Source organism: Camelus ferus, chromosome 29 (assembly GCF_009834535.1).
Source record: "Camelus ferus isolate YT-003-E chromosome 29, BCGSAC_Cfer_1.0, whole genome shotgun sequence".
NCBI classification, from domain to species: Eukaryota; Metazoa; Chordata; class Mammalia; order Artiodactyla; family Camelidae; genus Camelus; species Camelus ferus.
This window is the reverse complement of record NC_045724.1, coordinates 24,967,666-24,993,511: the sequence shown is the minus strand read 5'-3', so window position 1 is coordinate 24,993,511 and position 25,846 is coordinate 24,967,666. Positions and strand designations below refer to the sequence as shown.

Genomic DNA, 25,846 nt, shown 5'->3' with positions numbered 1-25,846 from the left:
GAACTGGTAGGAACTCAGCAGGGGTAAGAATCCGATGGCGGGTTGGCTGGAACCCAGATCGCTGGCCCCAGAGGGTCTGATTCAGTAGATCTGGGGCGGGGGGATCTGGGAACTGGCGTTTCTACCCGCTTCCCAGGAGAGGCTGAGGCTGCTGATCTAAATGACCTGTTAAGTCTGCTGCAGTTTAGCCTTTTTGATGCTGGGCTCTTCCGTCCAGCGTCAGATGGGACTTGTACCATTAGTAGATGTTGTCACCGCCGACCTCTGCTCTGAACGCTTACAGACAAATTCTGTCATCACTCATTACTGCAGCTGCAGCCTCTGCCAGTCTCCCCACCCAGGGTCCTGCTCCTCTGCTCCAACAGCTCACCTCACTCACTTAAGAAACCATCAGCCTGTCAGCATCTCCAGGGGCCGGTCACGCCCACGCACAGCGGGTGCCGTTCTGGGCGGGCGGGGCATGGGGTCCTCACTTTCACTGCACGGTCTGAAGCCAGGACTCTAGGGGTTTCTCGGCCAAGGGTACTTCTCCAAGAGCAAGCTGTTAAACAGTCCTGTTTTCTCATTTAAAAACAGTGCTTCTCGGGCTAAATTTTCTATTTCTTCTGGACTTTGTCAGATTACTTTGAGTGATTTTGGGAGATTCATGCCTGATTTTCAAACATGATACCACTCTGGAAGGGTGTGTGCAAAGTGTAGATCCCAGAGCAGTGCAGACATGGGTTTACATCAGAGGGCAGCGGGTGTAGACGGTTACACTGGAACAGTTGTTCTGGGCGGGTGTCCTATCTGCGATGCTGCCTGAGCACCAGATGTGAAGGAAGATATAAATCCCTCGTCATGTACTGAGAGTCACAATGCCCCACGCCTGAGCGGAGAGCGGGGACTGACCTCTGGCTCTAAACCGGGGACCTGGGGATAGCAACACTGCTTTAGATTGTGCAGAATAATTCAGCGCTGCCTTAGGTGGGATGTGTGTGTGTGTGTGAGACATCAGACAGAAAAATAAAAAATGAGGTTTCTGTTAATTTGAGGTGATGATTGAGGTCAGGGAGGGTTATTCTTTTGAAATTGCTCTTTAAATGTTTTTCTTAAAATCTAGATTGTCATTTTTTAAAAAATTCTTATTTTTTATTAAAGTGTAGTAGATTTACAATGTTAGTTTCATGTGTATAGCAAAGTGATTCCGTTATACACATACATACATATATATATTTTCTCAGATTCTTTTCCATTACAGCTCATTACAAGAAATTGGATATAGTTCCCTGTGCTGTGTACAGCAGGTCCTTGTTGTTTAACTATTTTATATATAGTAGTTTGTATCTATTAATCCCAAACTCCTAACCTATCCCTCCCCACCCCCTTTCCTCCCTGGTAACCGCAGTTTGTTTTCTATGTCCGTGAGTCTATTTCTGATTTGTAAATAAAATTTGTTTTTTTTTAGATTCCACATATAAGTGACATCATATGATATTTATCTTTCTCTGTTTGACTTACTTCACTTAAAATGATGATCTCCAAGTCTACCCATGTTGCTGCACATGGCATTATTTCATTCTTTTCCATGGCTGAGTAGTGCGTGTGTGTATGTATACACACAACACGACTTCTTTACCCATTCACCTGTCGGTGGGCATGTAGGTTGCTTCCACGTTATTGTAAACAGTACTGTCGTGAGCACTGGGGTGCATGTATCTTTTTGAGTTATAATTTTCTCTGGACATATGCCCAGGAGTGGGACTGCTGGATCATATGGTAGGTCTATTTTTAGTGTTTTAAGGAATCTCCATACTGTTTTCCATAGTGACTGCACCAATTTACATTCCCATCAACAGGTAAACATTTTTACATGCTGAATGCACCAATAATACTTTGTCAAGCTCATGAAGTTGAGGGAGTGAGGGAAGGGACAGTGACGAGCTGGTGACATGAACTGAGGAAGGAAGGAAAGAAAAGAGTTCCCCAAATACGTGAAATTAACTTCCATTAACCCGAAGGCTGAGCCACTCGGCTCCCCGAGGGGAGGCCCACGCCATATATTTGCACCTCCAGTGTCCCTCTTACAGTATATTCAGCACGTGAAAATGAGCCCAGATGCACAGAATTTGAGCTGGAAGAGATGGATATTTATTTCACCCCGCCTGTTACACAAGTGAGGAGAAGACGGGAGGTCCGGAAAAGGTTAAGGAGTATGTTTGGGATACTCAGTGGCCGAGGCTATAATAAATTCCCCCCTGTTTCCTGATTTGAAGTTCCATGTTTGTCAGATATGACTACAGAAATAAGACAAATTTAAACTAAATAACCTGGGGGAGGGTCGAGCTCAGTGGTAGAGCGCCTGCTTAGCATGCACGAGCTCCTGGGTTCAATGCCCAGTACCTCCATTAAAAAGAAGTTTTAAACACACACATATATATTTATATCTCTACATATAAACTAAATAACTTACTGTATTAGTAGAAGTTCTTTGGGTTTCCATGGAAACCTCCTCAGGCTAGCGTAAGCAGAAAATGGGGGATTGTTGGAAGGAAGCTGAGGTAAGCACCAAATTGCCCGGTTGAAGGCAGGGCGGAGCAAGCAGGACAGCAGAGGGGAGAGCTGGGGTGCTCTGGGGACAGCGGTGGCCCCGTGTCTCCTGCAGGCGTTGCCGTGCCGGCCCAGTCCCCTGTCCACTCCGTCCCTGATCCGCAAGGCTGTCCCCTCCACGGGGCCGTTCCCCGGGCACATCCCCGCACAGGCCTTGCTGCCCCCCAGCCCGCCCCCACCCCGTTACCCTGCTTGTCTTCACCCATCCACCACCTGGAGTTCCTATCGCTACTTGTTTACCTGTAGAGAGTTTTAACTGCGGGCACCAGGCTTCACCCCAGGGGCCGCCGCGCAGCTGGCCTGGGGTAGAGCCGGGCCCACGTCGTTCCCTCAGAAGCTCCACGTTGTTTCCATGTGCAGCGGAGGCTGAGAACTGGGGCCTGATCCGTGGCTAGAACACATACAGGATGTGCTGCTCCAACTGGCGCAGCTGAATTAAGGTGTGGGAAGGATGCAGGAAGGCTTATGCAGGGACCACCAGGCAGTGGTGGGTCACTGCAGTGATGCTGACGCGAGCCCCCCAGGGTGGGGCTTGCATGGTGCCCTGGGTGGATGAGCGCAGGACGCCCCTACAGTGGTCCTGTGGGGAGCGTGCAGTGGCCTCATTTTCCAGGTGAGCCACCTGAGGATGAAGGGATTAAGTGTTACTTCCCAAGGTCAACCAGCAGCTTGGGATTCCAGCTCAGCCCGTGCCTACCGTCCTCTGGTTCTGAGGGGACCCCCCCCCCCGTTCCCTTGTGGGGCCGCACGGGGGCGGGGGCGAGGCCCCCCGCCCATCTGGAGGTGAAGGCCAGGGGAGGTGATGGCATGGGGAGGGCATACATCCCTGACAGGGAGGGCCTGGCGTGTCTGCATGTGTTACAAAGGGAGAGCACGTTTTTAGCAAAAATAGTAAGTGAGAAAAGAGGATGTCAGTGGCTGTGAGCAAAGCAGAACTTGCTGGGCGTTACGGGCTAAAGACGGAACTGAGAAGAGGGCCAGGGTGTGAGCTTCTGAACCCAAAAGCAGTTCAGCGGGAAGTGGAGAAAGAAATAGAGGCCGGGAGGAAAGACACTTTGATCTTTGTGTTTTTAGGGAATGGAGATCGAACGCAGTGTTCGCACTTTCGGCGTTTTTGGTGAGAAGAGGAGACAGAAATATGAATGATCGGCGAACATAGTACTTTTCATAAAAATAGCAGCAGGACAGGCTTCCCCAAGGAGACGAGGAAGGCTCCTGTGTCGGGGTGATTGGGAAACGAGGCGCCTTCCCCCCGGGGGGACGGACCACGGTACTGCGGGCGCTTGAGGGAAGAGTCCGTCATCCTGCTGGGGTTGGACCATTAGGCAAATTGAGCTTCCTGGTTTCAGAAAGAGAAAACACACCCAAAAGAGAAAAACCCCGGGCCCGGGAGAACGAGGAACTTCCTCCTCCCGCGGCTGCTTGAAAGGCCGACGGTGTCCACCCGGAGTCCCTCTCGGGCCTGCGTGGGGCTGGCGGAGGCGCGTCCCCGAGGCGCAGGGGGCGCGGGAGGGACCGGCCGGTTCGCGTCGCTCCCTCCGCTGCGTGGAGGCAGCTTCGCCTCGCGTGCGAACCCGGGCGGCAGACCCGTCCTGTGTGCTGCCCCCTTCCTCCTTCTTCTCCTTTGTCCTTCACTCTGACGAGCCTTGAGGCCCGAGATAGAGTTCTTCACGCCTTTACTCTCTTGGTGGCCAAATCAGAGAAAAAACCCAAAGCCAGCTGAGCAAGAGGTGGCTGCAAATCCAGAACTCATTTTCCTGCCAGATGTGTGGGTGGGGGCTGGAAATACAGCGACAGGACCGAGCGGATCAGCGTGAGCTGGGGAAGGGCCCGGAGCCTGGCGCGTCCGTCCCGGGGAGGCGGGCGGGGGGCGACGGCGGCGCCGGGGCCGGGCGCCCGAGGGGCCTGCGCGGCTGTGCGGGGCTCCACGCTCTCAGCGGCTCCGCAGCGACTCTTCCTGAACAGTTTTGTTTGTGCAGAGGTCACAGGAGCCTCTCCTCACTTGCGCACGATAATGTCACTGTGATCTGAAGCTCCCTGTTTTGGGAGGCCAGGGAGGGAAAATGGGGAGCAATGTATTGTTCACTTTTTCGGGGGTGGAGCCTTTAACATACGCTATTTCACTTAACCCTCCCCATAACCCTTGAAGGAGGAGTTCTATCCACATTTTACCGATGAGTAGAAAAATTTAAGCCAGTAACTTGCTGATGTCTGTATGGCTATTAATACACACAGGAACCAGGCTGGACCCAAATCTCCTCATCCTGAAGCCCTTGGCTGCTTCATTTCGGGGAAATTATTTGTAAGTAGAGATTTCAGCCCCAATTCTTTGATCACAGGCTCTCAGGGAAGGGGGACCTCATGCTAGTTGTCACGGTCTAGACAGACCTGAGATGAAATTAATTGGGGAACTAACATTTATTGATTATCTATTATAAACCAGATAGACTGTGGTTAATAAATGCAGTGGGATATGTGTACACAATTGTTTCTGACTGCAGACTGCAGTTCATGGGGTTTCCAAGTTCCACTTTAATTCAGTGATGGCATGTTGCGGTGACTTGGTCACCAGGCAGTGGGCCTGTGTGTGTCTCCGTGGTGGAAGCGGTGGCCATACAAAGAGGCAGAACAAACAGTATCTGCCCTCAAGAAGTTTACAGTCTAGTCGAGGAGCGAGCCACCCACATTCACAAGAGGTGGTGCAGAGTTACAGAATGACATAAAGCAGGACTATCAGAGAGGTCCTGGGAATTGTGGTTAAGTCCTACATCGATTACAGGAGAGAATTAAAAAAAAAACAATAGAAAAGATCAGTAAAACTAAAAGCTGGTTCTTGGAAAAGATAAACAAAGTTGATAAACCTTTAGCAGACACAACAAGAAAAAAAGGGAGAGGGCCCAAATTAATAAAATTAGAAATGAAAAAGGAGAAGTGACAACTGACATCACAGAAATACAAGGATTGTGAGAGACCACTATGAGCAACTGTACGCCAGCAAAAAGGACAACCTAGAAGAGATGGACAATTTCTTAGAAAGGTACAATTTGCCAAGACGGAACCAGGAAGCCAGGAAGAAGTAGACAATATGAACAGGCCAATTACCAAACTGAAATTGAATCAGTAATTTTAAAACTCCCAACAAACAAAAGCCCAGGACCAGATGCTTCACAGGTGAATTCCACCAGACATTTAGAGAAGAGTTAACACCTATCCTTCTGAAACTGTTCCGAATTGATGGTGGAGAGAAGTCAGCCTGATTCACACCGAATCTCGCTTTGGAGGGTTGGTGGGATTTGCCCAAATGGGGAAGGCAGGATGGTGTCACCATGGCAACACACACAGATGTCTGTCCTGGATGCATGCTGTGGTGAGATGATGATGTGATGAGAAAGACTGATGCCAGAGGGTCAGAGGCGACCACAACCCCCCAGAATAGTTATACCCAAAGCGGATCTTTCAGTAATTACTATCCTGGAGAGTTCAGTAGAGAGTTCTCAACAGGAGAAAACCATCAGAATACACTGTTCGTGTGGTCCAGCTCCCCTCCACCCCGCCTTCCACCTAGAAACCCAGCATGGCTCTGCTGTGAACACAGCAGGGCTTGACCGAGAGCTGCCCAAAGAATGGAGTGTGACATGCAGGTCACCAAGAGGACAGAGCTTTTGAGCCTGGGTGACTAGGATGGGGAGGGGAAAGAAAATGAGAAATTTTTACCCAGAGAAACGGCAATTCAACAGAATATCCGTCACACTGTTTAAGTGATTTACCATTTTCCTAAACGGATTGGGGACCTCCTCCAGGGCATCAGTCCTTCCTGAGAATCGAGGTTTCCCCTGATGGCAGTGCCAGCTGCGTGGGAGGCGGACCCGTGGGTCCCAGGCCGCAGCCCCGCACCCTCCCGCACGCCCCCACCTCCTGCGCGCCCCTCGGGGGCCCCACCCTCCGCTCCAGCTGACAGCACCCACCTGCTCTGTCCTCCCCGCTGTCCGCTGCTGCTTGCTCTTCAAAGTTACCGGCTCACCGGTTCCCAAACATTCTTGCTTCACAGCCCCCTGACTGTCTTGGTCATTTTTTCACGGCAATCCTACAGCAGAAGCAGCACCATTGACCCGGGAGTTAGGTCCAAACAACTTTTAGGCATTTGTTGCAACAACTGAGTACCATGTGAAATAATAATACTTGGAAAGCAAAAAATAACACTTTTCTGTTGTTCTCAGAGGAACACAAGTATGCGCTAATGGGATGTCTACACCTGTGCCACGTGGCTCCTCAGCTCTTGGGATCGGATTTGGACACCACCCTCCTCACTTTCTGTTCGATGTTGACCTTCATGTGCTAGTTGTTCTTTAATCAAAGCAACCACGGAAGGCCTGATTTCCCACGGATGTGAGGTTGGTGCAAGGAATCCAGCACCAGCTGATGTAGATATGAGGCTGCCTCGAGCCAGCAGTCCTCACAGTGTCATACAAATGTCATTGTGCCTCCCGTGAAAATGTGAGGTCTCCCCAGGTCCCCCTGTGAGTTCGCTGTTGGCGCCCTGGGGTGCCTTGGCACACAGTTTGGGGACCATGGTGCTTGATGGGTCTCTGCCATCTCTTGCTCTCCTCCTGCAGCTTAAGACACCTCTTAGCCACTTGTGTCTTAAGAAAGTGGCTTGGGACCCAGCCATGGCCTCCAGTCTCCTCTTCACTTTTAAACGCCTGGAATCAGTTTAAAGGGACAGCCTCCTCCATCCACATCCAGTGTCTTCCATCCCACTGGAGAAGCCACAACTTTGTCTTCAAGCTTGGTCCAAAGAATGGTTTCCAGTTCTCACTCTTCTTTTGTGTTGGAAGTCTTGGCCCTGTGATGTGTGGTCTTCCAGGGCGGAGTTATTACCTGGCTTTTGACCGACATGCTTCACCGCAAGCTGGTGGGGGGCCGGGCCTGGGGAAGGAGTGCTTTCTCTGCCTTTGTGTCCTTGAATACAGTCAACTCCAGCGCACCCCGTGGGGAGGAGTGCAATGCTTATCCCACTGCATTGGAGGAAACTGAGGCTGCCTCTGACGTCAGGGCAGCCGGACAGGAACAGCACCTCCAGGCTGCTTGTCTCCCAGTTCATGGGGCCTCGATGAGGCTGAGCTGCGTGGGGGTGACCAGTGTCCATAAGTGGTTCACTGTGTTTGATTTTTAATTTAACGACTGTATTTTTTATAAAAGTAAAACAAGGTAGCTTGTTGTGGGTATTTTGGCAGTGGAGAGGGAGGAAAATTAAAACCAGAGAAGGATGAAAGTGTCTTTATTTTCATTTTGATGCAATTTGATTTGAATAATCCTTTCCAAACTTTTTTCTACATCTGTCATCGTAATGTAGATAAAATTTGTGTCTTACTTTGCTCGAAAATTACATTATAAACATTTTTTATTTAGTCAGAGTTCTTTCAGCCATCTTGAAAATTAATTCTCCCTTTCCAGGTGACACTTGCACATAATTTCAAAACCAAAACAACTGAAAAGCTTTAACATAAGACATCAGACTCCTACCCTCCTTCCTCACATGCCCCGTCCAGTTTCGCTCATGAGATCCAGCCTCTTTCTTATCGTCAATTTCGACGCTCCACAGTCGTCCCTTGAAGGGTACCAGATAGTCCTCCTTTTACTTAATTGACTTACCGAACTATTGGTCGACAGTGGTGATTTTGTAGGATTACTAATTTCTGATAAAATGCTGTTCGCTGTGCAACTATCTGTGTGTACTCAGGGCTGCCTTATCAGATGGTCTTTGCCTTTTGCCATTTCCGCGTCTAACTCAGTCGTATCTTTCATTTATTGTAAATAACTGCAGGCATGTTGTTAGGAATACAACTTTATTATTAAACATTCACGGAGCTTCCACCTCTTACCAGTTATCTTCCCCAGCTAAAAATGTAGACGTTTGGGAACTCAGCCAAGAAGATTTCATGAAATTCTGTTGTATTTTACATCACGATGATTTTTTTTAACATTTTTTATTGATTTATAATCATTTTACAATGTTGTGTCAAATTCCAGTGTTCAGCACAATTTTTCAGTTATTCATGGACATATACACACTCATTGTCACGTTTTTTTCTCTGTGAGTGATCATAACATTTTGTGTATATTTCCCTGTGCTATACAGTGTAGTCTATTCTACAATTTTGAAATCCCAGTCTATTCCTTCCCACCCTCCACCCCCTTGGTAACCACAAGTCTGTATTCTCTGTCTGTGAGTCTATTTCTGTCCTTTATTTACGCTTTGTTTTTGTTTGTTTGTTTGTTTTTGTGTTTGTTTGTTTTTGTTTTTGTTTTTTAGATTCCACATATGAGCGATCTCATATGGTATTTTTCTTTCTCTTTCTGGCTTACTTCACTTAGAATGACATTCTCCAGGAACATCCATGTTGCTGCAAATGGCATTATGTTGTCGGTTTTTATGGCTGAGTAGTATTCCATTGTATAAATATACCGCATCTTCTTTATCCAGTCACCTGTTGATGGACATTTAGGCTGTTTCCATGTTTTGGCTATTGTAAATAGTGCTGCTGATCACGATGATTAAGGCAGAGCAGGTAACAGTCTACCCTTGATAATCGTAAAGAACATTGGGTGTTAAGAAGGAGCATGTTACGGGGACATACGCAACTTTTCTCAGCAGGAACCTTTTAAGGCAACGGTCTTCCCCAAACTGAGGATCCGTTTTCTGAAATACTGACTCAAAAGTATGTGACTCGAGGCCTGTTCTGACACAATATACTTAAAAAAATAGATTTTATTTTTTAGGGCAGTTTTAGGCTTACAGAAAAAGTGAGGGGAAAGTACGGAGGGTTTCCCATGCAGCGCTCACCACCCCCTTGGTTTCCCCTAATTATTAGCATCTTACATATTGTGGTACATTTGTGACAATTGGTGACAATTGTATTAATACATTATTATTAACGAAAGTCCACAGTTTCCATCGGGGGTCACTCTTGGTGCTGTACATTCTGTGGGTTTTGACAAATGTCTGATGACCTGTATCCACCATGACGGTGTCATCCAGAGTAGTTCACAGCCCTGAAAGTCCCCTGTGCTCCACCACTGACCTTTTAACTGTTTCCCTAGTTTTGCTTTTCCCAGAATGTCATTTAGTTGGAGTCATACAGTATGTGGCTTTTCCATACTGGCTTCTTTCATTTAGCAACGTGCATTTAAGTTTCTCCTTCTTTCTCTGGCGTGATAGCTTGTTTCTTTTTATTGGTAAACAGGATGGACCGCAGTTTGTTTCTCCAGTCACCTCCTGTAGGATGTCTTGGTTGCTTCCAAGTTGCGGCAGTTATGAATAGAGCTGCGATCCACATCCATGAGCAGGTTTTGGTGTGAGCTTAAGTTTTCAGTTCATTTGGGTAAATACCAGGTAGTAGAAAGACAGACTCCTATGTTAAGAGTGGATTTAGTTTTGTGAGAAATCACCAAGCTGTCTTGCAAAGTGGCCGTGCCGTTTTTCTTTCATTCAATCCCCAGCTGTGAATGAAAGTGCCTCGTGTCCTACGTCGGCAGCGTTTGGCGACGTCAGTGTGCTGGATTTCCATCACTCTGAGCGGTGTTTTCACCTGCAGTTCCCTCACTACCTGTGACGTGGAGCCTCTTCCACGGGCTCCCCTGCTGTCTCTTCTCTTCTCTGGTGACGAGTCTGTTCAGAGCTCATGCTCAGTTTTTGATTGGGTTGTTTGTCTTTGAATTATTGATCTTTAAGAGTTCTTTGTGTATCTGGGATGCCAGTCCTTTATTTATGTTTTGAAAAGATTTTCTCCCAGGCTGTGGCTTCTGTTTTCATTTTCTTAACAGTGACTTTCGCAGAGCAGAAGTTTTTAATTTTAGTGAAATCCAGTTGGTCAGTTTTTTCCTTCATGGATCATGCTTTGGGTTTTGTATCTAAAAATCATCGCCCAAAGCCAAGGTCATCTAAAGTTTCTCCTGTATTACCTTCTGGGTTTTTTTTTTTTTTATATTTTTGCATTTACCCATTTTGAGTTAATTTTTTTAAAATTGAGGTATCATTGATGACACAATTTTTGTAAAAGATGGAAGATCTGGGTCTAGATTACTTTTTTTTTTTCTTTTTTTTTTTGCATTTCGATGTCTAGTTGTTCCAGTACCTCTTGTTGACACGACTGTCATTTCTCCATTGAATTGCTTTTGCTCCTTTGTGAAAGATCAGCTGACTACTTCTGGGCGCTCTTGTTCTGTTCACTATACTTTTAAATGTGTTTTTTTGTTACCGTCAATGCAAATAAAATCTATTAGTAACTAATCTTGGTTTGACTTCTTTGAGCCTCCTCATAAGAGGGGGCAGGTCGATTAGATCATTCTTACTGTTTCTTCTAGCTTTATCTCATGAGACTAGCTTATTATGTATTTAAGTATAGAATCAGGGCGATAGCTTTCTCATAAAAAGTTTCTGGGTCTCCAGAATAGAATTGCATAGAAAAGAAACTATGGTTACCAAAGGGGAAAAAGGTGGGAGGGAAGGGATAAATTAGGAGTTTGGGATTAAAAGATATATACCACTATATATAAAATAGATAAACAAGGTCCTACTGTAGAGCACAGGGAACTAGATTCAATCATTTGTAATAACCTATAATGGAAAAGAATCTGAAAAAGAATGTATACATATGTGTATGCATAACTGAATCACTCTGCTGTACACCAGAAACTAACACAGTATTATACATCAGCCATACTTCAGTTTTAAAAAAAAAAAATTAAAAGGAAATTTTCTGAGTCTCGTCCAGCAAACACCAGGTCTGTGTGTGTCTTTGGGAGCCTGTGTCTGTGTGTACAACCCAAGCGCAGGCATCAGCGGGACAAGGTTTCTGGCTGTGCCCTTCACATTTTATAATGGAATAGTAAACCCCTCCTCCCTGATGAGTAACAAAGCATGTAACAGAAAATATCGATACTTAAGATCATTTCCTACCATGCAGCGTTCATCAGGAGACACTTGGCAACGTCTGGAGACATTCTGGTCGTCACACCTGGCGATGGGGAAAGGGGCGGCGGATGTTCCTAGCATCTTGTAGGTAGAAGGCAAGGATTATGCCAGCTACCCACAGTGCACCAGACAGGCCCCATGACAAATAATGTTTTATGGCTCAAAATGTCAAGAGTGCTGAGGCTGAGAAAGCCCGCTGTAGCGAAGCAGGTTGATTTACATCCATGGGCATTTTTCCCCTTTGCTTTAGCCTCTGGAAAACCTAAACTTTTGGCGACTTGTCGTCTACGTCCAAGAATTGTGCAGAAATGTCTGGTGGGATATATAACCTTTAGCTTCTCAGCTGTCTTGGGAGAAGTTCCATTTTTCTCGATTTCATCATAACTTTTAGTCCGTTAATCTATTGATGTAAACCTGACTTAACTCTTAGAGTAGAATATAAATATGTAACTTTACGTGTTTCTAAGTCAAGGTGGCTGGTTCGTGGATCCTAAAAATTCGAGGCTAGAAACAAAGTGGATGTTTCATACACTTCCTGGCCGGTTGTACGTACAGAATTCAGACTCTGCTTTGACTTAACCCTTCTGGTCCTTTCAGTGACACGTTCCCCCATGACACGTAGGTTTCCATGAGCTCATCTTGTTTTCACAGTGTTCCCTTTTATTGGCAAGAGAAACAAAACCAAAAAACCCCCAGTTGTCTCAGCAATGCCCCATGTCTTCCTCTGTGAGAAATTGCTCAACTAAGAGTTATGCAAATGGGGATCAGCTCTGCTCCGGGCATAAATTGTCCCCGGGAAGGTCACATGTCTTCGGTGTACCTGCTGTCCTCAGACGGTCAGGACCCTGGCCTTCTCTCTTACAGCCTAGCCCCAGCTTCACTCCAGCCTCACCAGCCCCTTCCCTGCCGCTCACCCCATGCCTGCCTTGGATCCGGGCACGGCCGTCCAGCTTGCTTGGAGTTGAGGAGAAGGGGGCCTGTAGGTATCAGCTGACCCCGCCTCTTGTGTTTACATGGGGACCTGAGTGCTTGTCGCCTCCTGGGGCAGCCAGCAGGCCCTTGCCGTCCCTCCAGCGCGCACTCGGGTGCCTCTCCTGCACCTTGAGCCTTTCTCCTGATGTCTGATAAAAATCTTTGTGATTGACACTTCATTTCCTATCTTGTTTAGTTTGCATTCTTTTTTTATTGAAGTAGAGTCAGTTTACAATGCTGTGTCAGTTTCTGGTGCACAGCATCATGTTTCAGTCACACGTATACATACATATATTCGTTTTCATGTTCTATTTCATTTCCTATTAATCTTAGCAAAGACTACAGCCTCCAGCTGCATCCTCTCCATATTATTTACTCCCACGGGTGATCTGGGTTTGAAGGGCCTTTGGCCATGGGTTCAAGTTCTCTTGTTTTAAAATTTTCATCCATTTTTGTACAAGTTTATATATGTGTGTGTTTTACATTTATATATATATCGTAGAGACACACTGTATATGTGTGGGTGTATAAACTTATGTATAATTTAGGCAAAATGAAAAACATCTTTTAAAATTTTAGAGTGAGGGTGATTAAACACCTGACCTAAGATCCTTTGAACTTTGGGTGGGGTGTGTGGGTGTGTGTACACGTACATATATATACATCTGTGAATAAGAAATTACATATATATGTATACGATAAGAAGATGAAAAAGGCAAAACCAGAAACACCTGCAGTCCCGCCCCCTGCGGACGAGCACTGTGACATTTTAGGGCATTTCTTCCTGGATTTTTTCCTTCCTGTCTGTATCTTTTCCCCTCAGAAAAGTGGTGTCAGGCTGTATGTATTGTTTTTAAACTTAAATATATTGTGAATATCTTTTCATATCAATAAATACACATGTGCAACATTTTAATGACAACTAGGATTTTTTTGTGTTGAGGTATCCCATTCTAGATCAATTTTACAAAAGTCAGCTGCCTGAAGGCTAATTTGATGAATTTTTCAAATGTTCCAATTTACCATAAGATGTGTTTCTTTTAAGTACTTGAATCTTGTTTTTTCTTTTTTTTTTATTTCTGTTTTTAAAGAACTTTGTGCGTTTTTAATGTTCTCCTGCTAGTTCATCAAATGGCATATCAACTCTGAGGGTCCTGCAGTGAAAAAACTTAAAAATTAAGTTTACATGTAAGTTTCGAGGCATCAGAAAGAAGTTGGAAATGATAAAACATTCCCCACACATACGCCACGCTAAAACTCTGATTCTAGGGAGAAATCAGGGGGTGTCGACCTGTCAGCTGTTTGCAAAATCATTTGACATGAAAGGATAGAACAGCCCTGAGATGTGGAAGGGAAGTGAGGGTGTATAGAGGAATTTCTAGAAAGAAGCAGAAGACTGGAGCCTCACACGTAACCCAAAACACTACGTCACTAAGGTCAAAGAATTTTTAGAAAATAGCTTGAAATCCTAAAAACATAAGGATGAATGAAGTTAGGAAATGAACTAGGAAACTAAGAAACTACCATGTCTCATTGCACTTAAGCTACTAATTACTGTTTTTAAAATTACATTCATAAATATTTTAATTTTAGTCTCTAAAAGGTAAAGAATCTTGTTTTCGACATAAATTTAATACCGTTATTAAACAAAAATAAGTCCTTAGCATCATCAAATATTCAATAAATTATCAAATTTCTCCAATTATCTCATATTCTTAATAATTAGGCTACTAATTACTGTTAACTAAGGCTAACATAGTCCTAAGAAGACACAACAATTCTTAGCTTCTGAAAATAGAACGTTCCTTACAAAGTATCACAGAAATCTTCAAAAGCTTTTTAAAGCAATTACCTCTGGTAAGAAGTGTCACAGCTTTAAGCTGTTAAAAGCTACTCTAACTGATACTAATATATCATAAGCTGAAGCTGCTGGAGCATCCCGTCTAGTACGCAATTGTATAAACCTCACAAATAGTTAAAAGATGCACATTTGGTAAATTGATCATCTTGTAAAATGAAAATCCCCAGAGAACCGGCGTTGGGTGAAATGGATTTTGAGAGCTGGTCTACATTTATTTAACCAGTGGCCTATTATTTGGCAAGCAAGTCTGTTTCTGATTGTTCGGTATTACGGTCTCACAGCGAGAATCCTTTTCTGAGGAGCTTTGTGTAACTGCTCAGTTATTTTCAGCGTTTATAGCTGGGACTGGTGATGTTGTGTTAAGAAGTGGATACACTTGAAAGGACCTTGACAGGTGTCATCAAGGTAAAGACCGTATCACGTACTCTCTCAGGCCAAGTCCGGTGATTTCATTCGATGGTGAGGACATCAGAGGGCAGAAACGAGAGTGCGTTTGTCCGTAATCACAGGACTGTCCGCGCTGGACCCAGCAGCCAGGCGTCCTTCTTCCTAACTTCTCTGCTCTCTTGAGGCAAGAACCAGATGTCTCCTCCACTTTCTCTGTGCTGGACGCCAAACCTCCAGGTGTTTGAACCTCATCTCCTCTGAAATCCTCTTGTGCTTCTTTTCTGGACTCACTCGAATAAATGTAGTGACTGAAACTGTACTGGTTTGTTAAAGTTCCGATATGCGCAGTCGGTCCGCTGCGTTTACGCATCGCTGTCTCAGAGCATCTCTTTATCAGGTTTGCACCACGTTTTTATGCTCACTGGCTAACCCCTGGGTCTTCCCGCAGCTGTGCCTTTGTCTCAAAGCACAAAATAAAGAAACGGTTTCAAATCAGATAAAGACATCAGCAAACACAAGGTCAATTAAAACGTATCAGATTTTGATCATAAAGGCATAAAGAAAAAGTAACGAAGAGGGAAAAAGCCATACTGCATGGCATCTGTCTCTTTAGGGGGGGGTCATTTTTCTTAATTAATTTTTTATGGTCCACTTCATGTACGTACCATAAGTTCACCCTTTTAAGGGGTACAGTTTGGTGGGTTTTAGTCTGTTCACGAGGCTGTAAAGCCATCACCACTGTCTAATTCGGGAGCCAACGCATTTTGTGCATAGTAGGCCTGTAGAATTTACACACTGCAATTCAGCTGTGCAACAACAACAACAAAAAAGAAAACAAGAAAAAGAAGACTTCGCATTCTCTACATCTTCTCTCTTCAGAGCTCTGAATAGCAGCAGGTGGGAAAACAGCCTTCCGTCTGCCAACAGGGTTCAAGTCTTTTCCAGCTTAAATAGTCTCTTTTCCATCCTGATTCCATTTCTTTACGGTAAGAGCTTGGTCCTTCACGTTTCTCCTGCTCCTTTCCAAGCTGTAGGTAGATACAGGGTTTCTCCTGTGCTGCTTGGGGAGAAAGAAGCCACAGACTCTTTCCACGTTCTTAGAAAGTCCTGCTGACGCAGGGCTGGCGCTGGCTGATGTCAGGGGTTCTATACTAGCCCTCTGCCCACCCCGAGAGCAAATGGATCACATCGGGACTCTCAGAAACGTCTGGATCCCCTTAAAACCTTCTGCAGACGGAGTGAGCGGAGCCTCCGGCATTGGGTGTTGACACCCACTTCCCTTCCTGCTCCAGCCCGTGTGAGACCCAGAGCAGAGGGGAGCCTCCTTCAGGCGGGGGGAGGGGACGAGGCCCTGTAATGATAAACATGTTCTTGAAGCCACTTCCCACCCCACCTCCCACCCAGTTGGTTCTTCATAGGAAAAGAGGGTAGAGGGTGGCAGGCCCTGTGGACACTGGTTCTGTCCCAGCCTTAGTCTTTCTAAGGAGCCTTCAGGCTCCTCTCTCTCACTTCTTGTAAACCAGAAAGTACTTCTTTTAGATACAGGTACCCCAATGTTCACAGCAGCACTATTTACAATAGCCAAGATATGGAAGCAACCTAAATGCCCATGAATAGGTGACTGGGTAAAGAAGATGTGTATACACACACACACACATATACACACAATGGAATACTACTCAGCCATAAAAAAGAGTGAAGTAATGCCTTTGCAGCAACATGGAGGGACCCAGAGATGATCATACCAAGTGAAGTAAGTCAGACAGAGAAAGACAAATATGTGCTATCACTTACATGCAGAATCTAAAAAAATGGCACAAATGAACTTATTTACAAACCAGAAATAGATGCACAGACATAGAAAACAAACTATGGTTACCAAAGGGGAAAGGAGGGAGGGGTAAATTAGGAGTCTGGGCTTAACACGTACATACTCTACTGTATATAAATATATACACAACAAAGACCTACTGTAGAGCACAGGGAGCTATATCCAATATTTTGTAATGACCTATAATGAAAAAAAAACCTGAAAAAGAATATATATATTTATATATCTGAATCCCTTTGCTGTACACCTGACACTAACACAGCACTGTAAATCAATTATACTTCAATAAAAAACCTTTTTCTAAAGTACTTCTTTAAAATCGCATGCCCCTTCCTTCTGGGGGGAGCCCAATGTGACCTTAGTCACAGACTGGCGGTGACACCCACACCCAGGGAGCAGCCTCGTGGTCCAAGTCGTCCACGACTTGCACTTGATCTGGAACCCAGAGGAAACCTGGGAGCCAGGGATTGCCAGGTACCACAGTGACAGGCACCGTTGCTGGGTCATATGGTGTTTTGACCTTGGGCGGACCTTATATCAGAAGCTGGTCAAGTAAGAAAGCCAGGCTCTGGAGCCAGACGGACCAGGGTCACCGGCTTTCCAACCATGACAACAGTGGCTTTCGGGTGATTTTATTGAGGAAACGTATCGAGAATGATTGAAAATGATTACCATTGTGTGTAAGGAAAAAAATCTAAGCTGCCTAAGGAAAGAGGGTTTTTTCAATTCTCTCTCTTGCAAAAGGAATTTAGGAAAATTGACCAAAGACAAGACAACAAGTTGGAACTGGTGGCGCTGGTGGTGGAGTGTGGCCCTGGTGTTGTCTCCTCTGCTGCCGTCCCGAGGATGCTAGTGAAGCTTTTCCCACTCCTCTTCTCTCTGGAAGGTAGTTTGGAGGAGACATCGCGACTCCTCTGTAGATTCTGCTTCTCTGGAAAAGTCTCTAAAGTCTCGTTCTAGAAAGTAAAGCAAGAAGGAGAACGCTCGAAGGATGTCTGAAAGGCTTCTGTTTGGGGGGGCCAAGTCCATCTCTTGAGATACATAACTGGGCCCAGACTGCACACAGGACACTGTTTTAGGGACACATCCTATGAATTGACCCTTGAACCAAACAGCCTACTTTTGAAGGTCGAGACCACTTTTGTTTGGGATCCTTACCACCCTCTCCATGTCCTTGGGGCGCCCTTTCTCTTTCTATGGCTCCCTAATTCAGAAAACTTTTGGAGATGAGCTCACAGCACAGACACAAGGCCTTGGGTGGATAGAATTGCAGCTTTGAGGCCAAAGGGCCAAGTTCTACTTTGACAGGAACTTTGATCACTGGGCACAGGTCCTTTTCAGGGGGTGTTGACCGCGTCTGTACCGAGCCAGGCACAAAGCGGGCAATTCCATGTTCTTTTTTCTCCCACGCTCCATCCCTCTCCCACCCCAGAGACGTTTCTGGCTACTCCAGAATGACGCGTGATGTTGCGTGACGTTGCGAGGTCAGGCAAGGGAAGGGCAGAGCCAGGAGGAAGACCTCAGAGCTCCCGGTGAGCCTGTGGACGAGAAACGCCCTTGTTGCTGGGGAAACTCAGTGCAGATGTATGCACTCAGCTTGGGAAGTTGTGGTGAAGTGGAAAAAATGTTTTTAGCTTCTTTTTGGCTGCCGGGATAAAGGCAGAAAATGCATAAATTGTCATAAAAACAAAATGCGGTAGCAACAGTTCTTTTGTAGCGCTATGTAAAGGCAAGAAATTTAGGGTTTAAATTCTAGTAACCGTGTTTTAAACTGTTAAGATCTAGGAGTGTGTGAAGTCACTGCTAAAACATGGATTAAGATTCCCTAGGGGGAAGTGGCATCCAATTTCCTGTTTTTGTTTTCTTTAAACTCTGAGAAGATCTTAAATTGGTGATTTTAAAGTCTTTATGTAGCCCAGAAGGAGGTGAATTTGTAAGACTTTAGATTGAAATAGATATGATGGAATATTTTTTAAGCTTGTGCAACTTATGACAGCAAACAAAATATTAACCAAATTTATGTCATACAAATGCGAACTCAGGAACTTTTTCATCACTTTCATCGCACAGTGTCTTCTCTTCCTTCATCACAGAGTACTGCGTGCGTTTACCTTCAGGTCATCATGTTAATGCAAGTGCACAGCAGAGCGACATGCCATCTAAGGTGCCTTGACCGAAAGAGGGGAGAGGGGACACTATGTCCATTTAGACCATCCAAGTGGCCCATGACAGCCAAGGTGAGATGGAGAAGTACCCCTGCCGCTCGCTCTTTGGGGTGAGCTGGGGTTTCCTTGTGCATCTCATCATGGGAATGTTTCTCTCCCAGTGTTGGAAGGAAATCTGGTATTCGGGCCACGCTGATTTATGTATTTAACAAACATGTATCTGGCTCTCCCGGGGTCCCGTTTTAAGTATACTTGTAAGTACTTTATAAGTGTTAACTAATTTAATGCACCTAACCCTCGTAACAACCTAAGGAGCTAGATGGATTTGTCTCCATTGTTCAGAAGGAAACTGAAGCACAGAGAGATTAGGCAACTTGTTCAGGATCACACAGTTAAATAATTGAGGGACGGGACCCAGGATTTGAGTTTTATAATTCAACTCCACAGTTCTTACTCTGGGATATTTTGCAAATTGTAATATCTTCCTTTAGAAATTTTAAAAGAAAATTTCTATATAGGATCTTGCAAAAGGGGAGGATATAGTTTGGTGGTAGAGTGTGTGTTTAGCATGCACAAATTCCTGGGTTAAATCCCCAGTAATCACACTAAAATAAATAAATAAACCTAGTTACTTCCCCACACCAAAAAAATTAAGAAATAAGAAATGAATTTGCAGGCTAAGTAAAGCTCCCATTCTGGAAACTCTGAAACTTCAAAAACAAAGTGCATCTATATAGGATCTTGCCCCTTACAAGTGGATTTTAGAACCTGACCAACATGGTGGTGGGTATCCTTTTAGACTCTTTTCTGTGCACATTAAATATATATGGATACATGTGTGATTATATAAATTAATTGACATATATATATATATAAATTTTTTCAATCAGTAGTGATTAATGGTCAGGAACATCCAAATTATAAACATCTCTTTTTTCACCCACCTTTCTCTCCTAATGTGAGGGACTACCCCTGTTGATGGACATCTAGAATGTCCTTGTCTGTAATGTACTCTAACGTGAACACTCTTGTGCCCGGTGCCAGGGTATTTAGAAAACAAATCCTCTACAAGTTCTCAGCATAAAAACAACCCCAAACCCCCCTAACTATGTGAGGTGATGGATGTGTTAGCTAACTGTGTGGAGGTAATCGTGTCACAATACATGCGTATATCAAATCATCGCGCTGTGCACCTTAAACTTATGCAGTGGTATATGTCAGTCATATCTCAGCAAAGCTGGAGGGGAAGAAGAGAAAACATCCCCAGAAGGGGAATTCCAGGTGAACAGCTGCCTCTTTGCCGAGCAGATGGATAACTGGAGGGCGCTGTTTGGTCTCACCAGAGACAGCAGGGAGATAAACGAGGGGGCTTTTATTCCAGAGTCTGTTTGCTGTTGTTGTTGTTGTTTTTAAGGATTTTAGTTTCTAAGGCCCTTAAATGAGGATGAGCCATCCCTAATGGTATCTGTCCCAGTGAAGGAAACTTTTGGACAGAAAAGTCACCTGCTCCCATTTTCTGGATATGCTGGTGGATGCCCCTTTGGGTTGCCGAGCTGTCTGCGTGTCTTAGTCCGTCTGGTTGAGCTTATGTGATGAACACCCCAGAGTTGTATTTGCATGGGAGACCCTCAGGTATCATTATGATTAACCCAAAGTAGAATGTGCCTTCATTTACTGTAAAAAAAAAAAGGAAGGCATTGCCATCTACGTCATCGATGGCACTTCATGTAAATCCCATCATAAGAAACTAGAATTCTTACGCCGGGGCTGCCCTTTCCAGTGAGGACCCAGGCCAGCTTCCGCTTCCCCTGGTGAGTGTGCTGTGACGCAGGCTGCCCTCTGGCTCTTCCTGGCAGGAAGCCCGCTGCAGCAAATCCAGTGCCCACTGTGACCACGGCCAGTCATTTAATCTCTCCCAGCCTCAGTTTGTGCCTCTGTAAAGTGAGGTTTCTTTGAGGATTAAATGAAATGATCAGAAAATTACATACGTTTAATTGAAAAATACTAAGGTGTAAATCATGGTAAAGCCTTGCTCCTACCACTGGCAAACTTGTGACCATGTTCTCAGTGTTTGTTGAGGGTGCCTTGTGTTTTGTGCTTTTCTGGTACCTTCGCACCACGTAAAAAATTGAGGACCCGGTGTGAGCTGCTGTTGTTTATCCCATGACACAAGGAGATGCTCTCTGAGCTTCCTTGCTGGGGTGTCTGAACTGCAGGGCCCCAAACTCAAAGCTCAGTGCCAGTGGGTGTCATCAGGCAGGGCGGCTCCACCAGAGCCACGGTAACTCCATATGGGGCGCCTCCGTTTTTCTCTACAGTGTGTACATTTGGTTCTCAATTATCCATGGTGATGCAGGAGGGGAAATCATGAAATACGAATAAATGATAATCTGCGGATTATACCACCCCTCAACACATCCACCTGCTTTGTATTTTCATCCTCTGTCTTCTTTCCCACGGCCACTGCCCTCAGACGGTCGCCATCACCCCTTCAGAGGTCTGGGTCACCGATTCCTTGCTTTATGCCTGTTAACTAACACCCACAAAGTGCCTTTCTGATCTCATCTCCTGCCTACGCGCGCACACACACACACACACACACACTCCAAAGGGGTTTCTAATATTTTGAAAAAATTTTTGCATAAAGTTGTACATACTATCCTCTTACTCTCCCCTCCAACTTTTTATTTTGAAAATTTCAAATCTACAAGAAAAAAAGAGTATCTTCATCTAGATTCACTCATTTTAAAAGTATTTTGCCACATTTGTCCTCACCTCCCCCCCTTCTCTTTTTCATCTTGGTGGAAGTGTTGCAAGCTGCAGACACCATGAGCCTGCGTCCCTGCACACCTCACGTGCAACTCCTTAGATGTGGACATTCTCCGGCGTGGCCGCAAAACCATTGTCATGCCTGTAAAACACACAACCCCCATGTTCACACATGTTCAGATTTCCCCCAGTGATCCCAGCCTCGTGTCCTCCCCGCTCCCCCTCCCGGCCCCACCGAGGATTCATTCAAGGTTCACACACCGTCTGTCTCTCAGTAAAGAATGATTCTGCCTCTTTCCCCTGCCCTGTACTTTTTGAAGTGTCCAGGCTTTAGGCACATCCTGGATTTGTCTGATCCTTTTGTTCCCCTAGCCTCTGTGTTTTCTAGAAACTAGAAGTTAGTTCTGGAGGTCTCTGTCTCTCCGTCTCTTCTAGAACAACAACGGCTGGGGCAGGGGGCGTCTCTTTTCCTTTTCCTCGCCCAGCCGGAGAGGGGTCCGGATGAGCTTGTAGCAGCCCCCAGTGCAGCAGCCAGAGCGCTCGGTCCATTCATCCTCCGCATGAGCACTCTCGGAGCACCTGCTCCGAGCAGGCGCTGTTTGCGGCGCTGGGCACATCGCAGGGAGGAAGCCGGCTGTGCGCCGGGCGGGTCGGCTTCGGTTCCGCTGGGGAGCCGACCTTAAATAAACTCGTGTAGCAGAATGCCGGCCATAATAAGAAGGATGGGCCTAAAGTGTGAGGATTGGGCAGAGGGATGACCTTTTCCATAGCATGGTTAGCGAAGACCTGTCTGGGAGGCAACATTGTTGTCCAGATCTGGAAAACAGGCAGAGCTGGAAAGTGCCAGAGCCCGCGGGGTACGGGGTCTGCCCAGGGCCGGCGCGCGTGCGCGGTGGGGAAGGGCGCTCTCGCAGGCCTGGCGCGCGCGTCCCGGGGACCCTGCGGGGCCCTCCCCTGGGGCTCGGGGCCGCCCTTCCCCCTGCCGCGTTCCGCCGGTCGTGCAGCACCGTTTTAATGTCGGTGAGTTAAGTACAGCTTTTTTGGAGGGTGGGGTTAGAATTGGTCAAAAAGAACTCGCCTGTTTATTCACAGATCAACAAGAAAACTCATCTCCATTTCAGAAACTTTAGCATGCGGGGGGAAAAAAAAGTGCTGTTTTGAGTCAAAGAAGCACTTGCTTCCCCTTTATTTTGGGAACTACAGCTCGCTAGTTTCTGAAAGAGGTGTGCCCGTCCTTAGAGGCTTCCTAGGCAACCAATGAAATGATAAACAAGGTGAAGGGCGCGGACCTCGTGGAAGCCCTCAGGACCAAACGCAGGGTGAGCTGGGGCGACAATGCAGGGAGGATGACAGTCAGAGAAGAGCCCCTGAAGTGTCCTAGAACAATTTCTCCTTCAGGAGGCACCCCTCATTTCCTCCTTCCTAGACCAAACCACACCAGTATCTCCTCCTTTGTTTCCGTCTGTGGTGAAGGCCACCGTTTCCCCAGACCCCGAGCCACATTCCTCTGGAACCAGGTTCTGTGCATTCTGGCTCTTAATCATCCTTGCCTTTGAAGCCCTAGGCGCCCTCACTTTGCTTTGCAAAAGGTCATTCGTCTTCAAGGAAAAGTAACAGCTCCTCACATTGCACCCAAGCTGTGCCTCCCTCCAGCCCCACTCCTGGACTTTCCCTTCTTGCTCCCTGAAGGGATCAGCTCCAGCTAGTTCCCTGAAGAGATGAGACTGAACTAGTTCCCGGAAGGGGTCAGCTTGAAGCAGTTCCCTGAACAGGCAATGCCGTCTCGGGGCCAGTGCTTTGCATGTGAGGTTCCTTCTTCCTGGAAAATCCCTTTGCTGACTTTGCCACCTGGCTGACATCACTCCCGTTTTGATTCACAGCGTTTGCCTCTGGACACCCCCTCCCTGACCACATGTTTTTCCTCTTGCTGGAGTTCATGTGTCTCCTATGTCCTGTGCATCCTCTGTCACTGACTTGCCACATTGGATTGTCATTTTAATTCATGCATCTTTGCCACAAGAATATGAATGTCTTTAGAGCAGGCAGTATGTCTTGCCAACATAAAACTCATGCTTAATAAACAGTTGTTGAGTGAATGAATAGCTGAATGAACGAGCAGCCAGTTTGTGAGCAGTGTCAACCTTTGAGTTTGTTAAACCACCTGTGATGAAGAATAAAAGTGTATTCTTTTAACCCTTCATTAATGGAGAGATTTTGGTGGCTTGAAGCCGGTTCTAGAATGGTAAAACAATGCTGTTGCTTTTCTATTCCAACAGGAACTATGGGATGTATAAAATCAAAAAGGAAAGACAATCTGAATGGCGACGGAATAGATTTGAAGACTCAATCAGTACGTAATACTGACCGAACTATTTATGTGAGAGATCCAACGTCCAATAAACAGCAAAGGCCAGTAAGTAGATAGTCTCAGGGGAGTATTCCCACAGCAGGATCAGAGCACAGCTGCATAATTTTAACGCCAAATCTGTACTATGTGCATGCAAAAAGATCGTGTCAGTTACCTGGGCCTCAAATAATTTTTAGTATGCTTTGTAATTTAACCCTTTAAAGAGCTTATAAGTGTTTTAGGAATAACCAGGCCACCTATTGTCCAATAAAGGGGCCTTTGGTTGCCTTCTTATGTGTGGAGATAGTCACCTGGTGGGAAGACCCACTCTTTCTCCGTAAAGACATACCTGAGCTTGTGTGAGTCAGGGCAGGTAGTGAGGTTAGGGCAGTCGCCTGGAAGCAGACGAAAATGCTGGATGCAAGTCAGAAGCCCAAACAGGTGCCGCTGTGTCCTTTGGTGGGCCAGCATTATCCCACCTCGTCATTCTGTGGTTAATTCAAAATAGTGGAAGCACTGAAGCTTCATGACTTATCATAGAGAATTAAAAGATTAAAAACACCACACCTAATTCTGCCCCCTAACCTTGGACAGACACCTGTACCAACATTTTTATATGAATGATGTGTCTTTTTGATGCATTTGAGAAATGCTTGCCAAAGGAAGAACCAGTATCACATTCCACGCAAAAGGGGAACCGAACTTTGGATAATTACAACCTTAAATGCGCTTTATTTCAGACCTCACGTCCTTTCCATCTGCTCGCTCACAGTATATGTGCGCGCCCCCCATTGCCTGGGTTTTACGGAATTCCTCAGCGTTTAAGCTGAAAGGGCTTATCCCAGGTTGGCCCAAATGCCTTCATTCAGAGGTTTCATAATTTCTCTGATCTCACGTGTTTTTAAATGCCTTGCGTTCTAGAAGTGCGTTGTTGTCAGGCCCTCTGCCAGCCCTCTCCCCCACCTCCCCAGTATCCTGCAGGTATGACCTTTGTCGGAGTCGCAGGTCATTGTTGATTCTAGTAAGTCACTGTTGGCCTTCTTAAAAAGAAGTAGAGCTGGAGGGTAGAATATATTATGCTATTAATTATCATACGAGATATTTCTAGATAAACTGACACTGTAATTTTATACATAGAAACTCAAAATGTATAAGATTATGAATAACTTTAATAATTTAGTGATCACAAATATGTATAATATTTAAAAACACATCACACAAACAGGTATAGACGTGGAGCTGTACTGTGTAAATATGGTTCATAGGAAATGAAATGATACAAGGAATTGGAGTCACAAATAGTTTTCTTATTATAGACTTCGAAAGAGCTCGTAAAAACGATCTGGCTTTTTCTGGTGTCCTGTGCTATAGATTTTACATGCTTTAAAACCCCTAGTGTCGTGTTTTTTTTAAGTGATGAAAGAAGACGTCCTTTATTCCGAAAAGCGTAGGAAACATGTACAAACGTACACACCATTTTTCCTCTTATTAAGGGTAAAGGAGGTTAAAACTTAAGTTAGAAAGCAGATGTCGTAAGCATGTTGGAATCTCAGCCCCCTCGTGTGCGCGGGAGGGTTGAGTTGTGCCTCCTGTGGTCACAGGCGCCCTTGCTTATGTTTATGAACCGGTGAGCTGGGCCTCATCCCACGGCCGCAGGTAACGCTCGGCTCCCGCCAGGTGTGCCCAGAATGCACCCCTGGATTGATTCCAGGAGATACGACGTGATGGTGCTGCTGCACTGATGCAAATTCAACGGCACTTTACGGAAAAGACATTTTAAAGAGCAAGAGTAGTGACAGCAGCCGAGTGCACCCGCGTGTTCTGGTCTTACGAAAAGCGTCTTAGAGCGTTTGTAATCTAAGGACTCTTTGATCTTTGAAAATCAGCTTGCTGCTTTTGCAGTGATCTCATTAGTGTCTCATTTTCACCTTATCTCCTCTAACTCATTTAC

At 45.6% G+C, this 25,846-nt stretch overlaps 1 protein-coding gene and 1 long non-coding RNA gene across 7 annotated transcripts in view; both read left to right on the top strand.

Annotated features, from left to right (window-relative positions):
- LYN (LYN proto-oncogene, Src family tyrosine kinase) overlaps window positions 1–25,846 on the top strand; it is a 105,756-nt gene that overhangs the window by 26,149 nt on the left and 53,761 nt on the right. For 3 of the 6 annotated variants that reach the window (XM_032470299.1, XM_032470297.1, XM_014564643.2), the window contains exon 2: window positions 23,825–23,961. The exons of 1 other annotated variant lie outside the window; for it this stretch is intronic. In XM_032470299.1, coding sequence (XP_032326190.1) covers window positions 23,830–23,961 — 132 coding nt within the window. In that variant the 5' untranslated portion in view covers window positions 23,825–23,829. The remainder of the gene's footprint in view (window positions 1–23,824; window positions 23,962–25,846) is intronic. 2 more of the 6 variants (XM_032470300.1, XM_032470298.1) reach the window with 1 other exon arrangement.
- LOC116660537 lies at window positions 201–23,036 on the top strand. The gene is made up of 3 exons (XR_004316125.1): window positions 201–211; window positions 9,280–9,284; window positions 22,906–23,036. It is a non-coding gene; the product is annotated as an uncharacterized LOC116660537 (long non-coding RNA).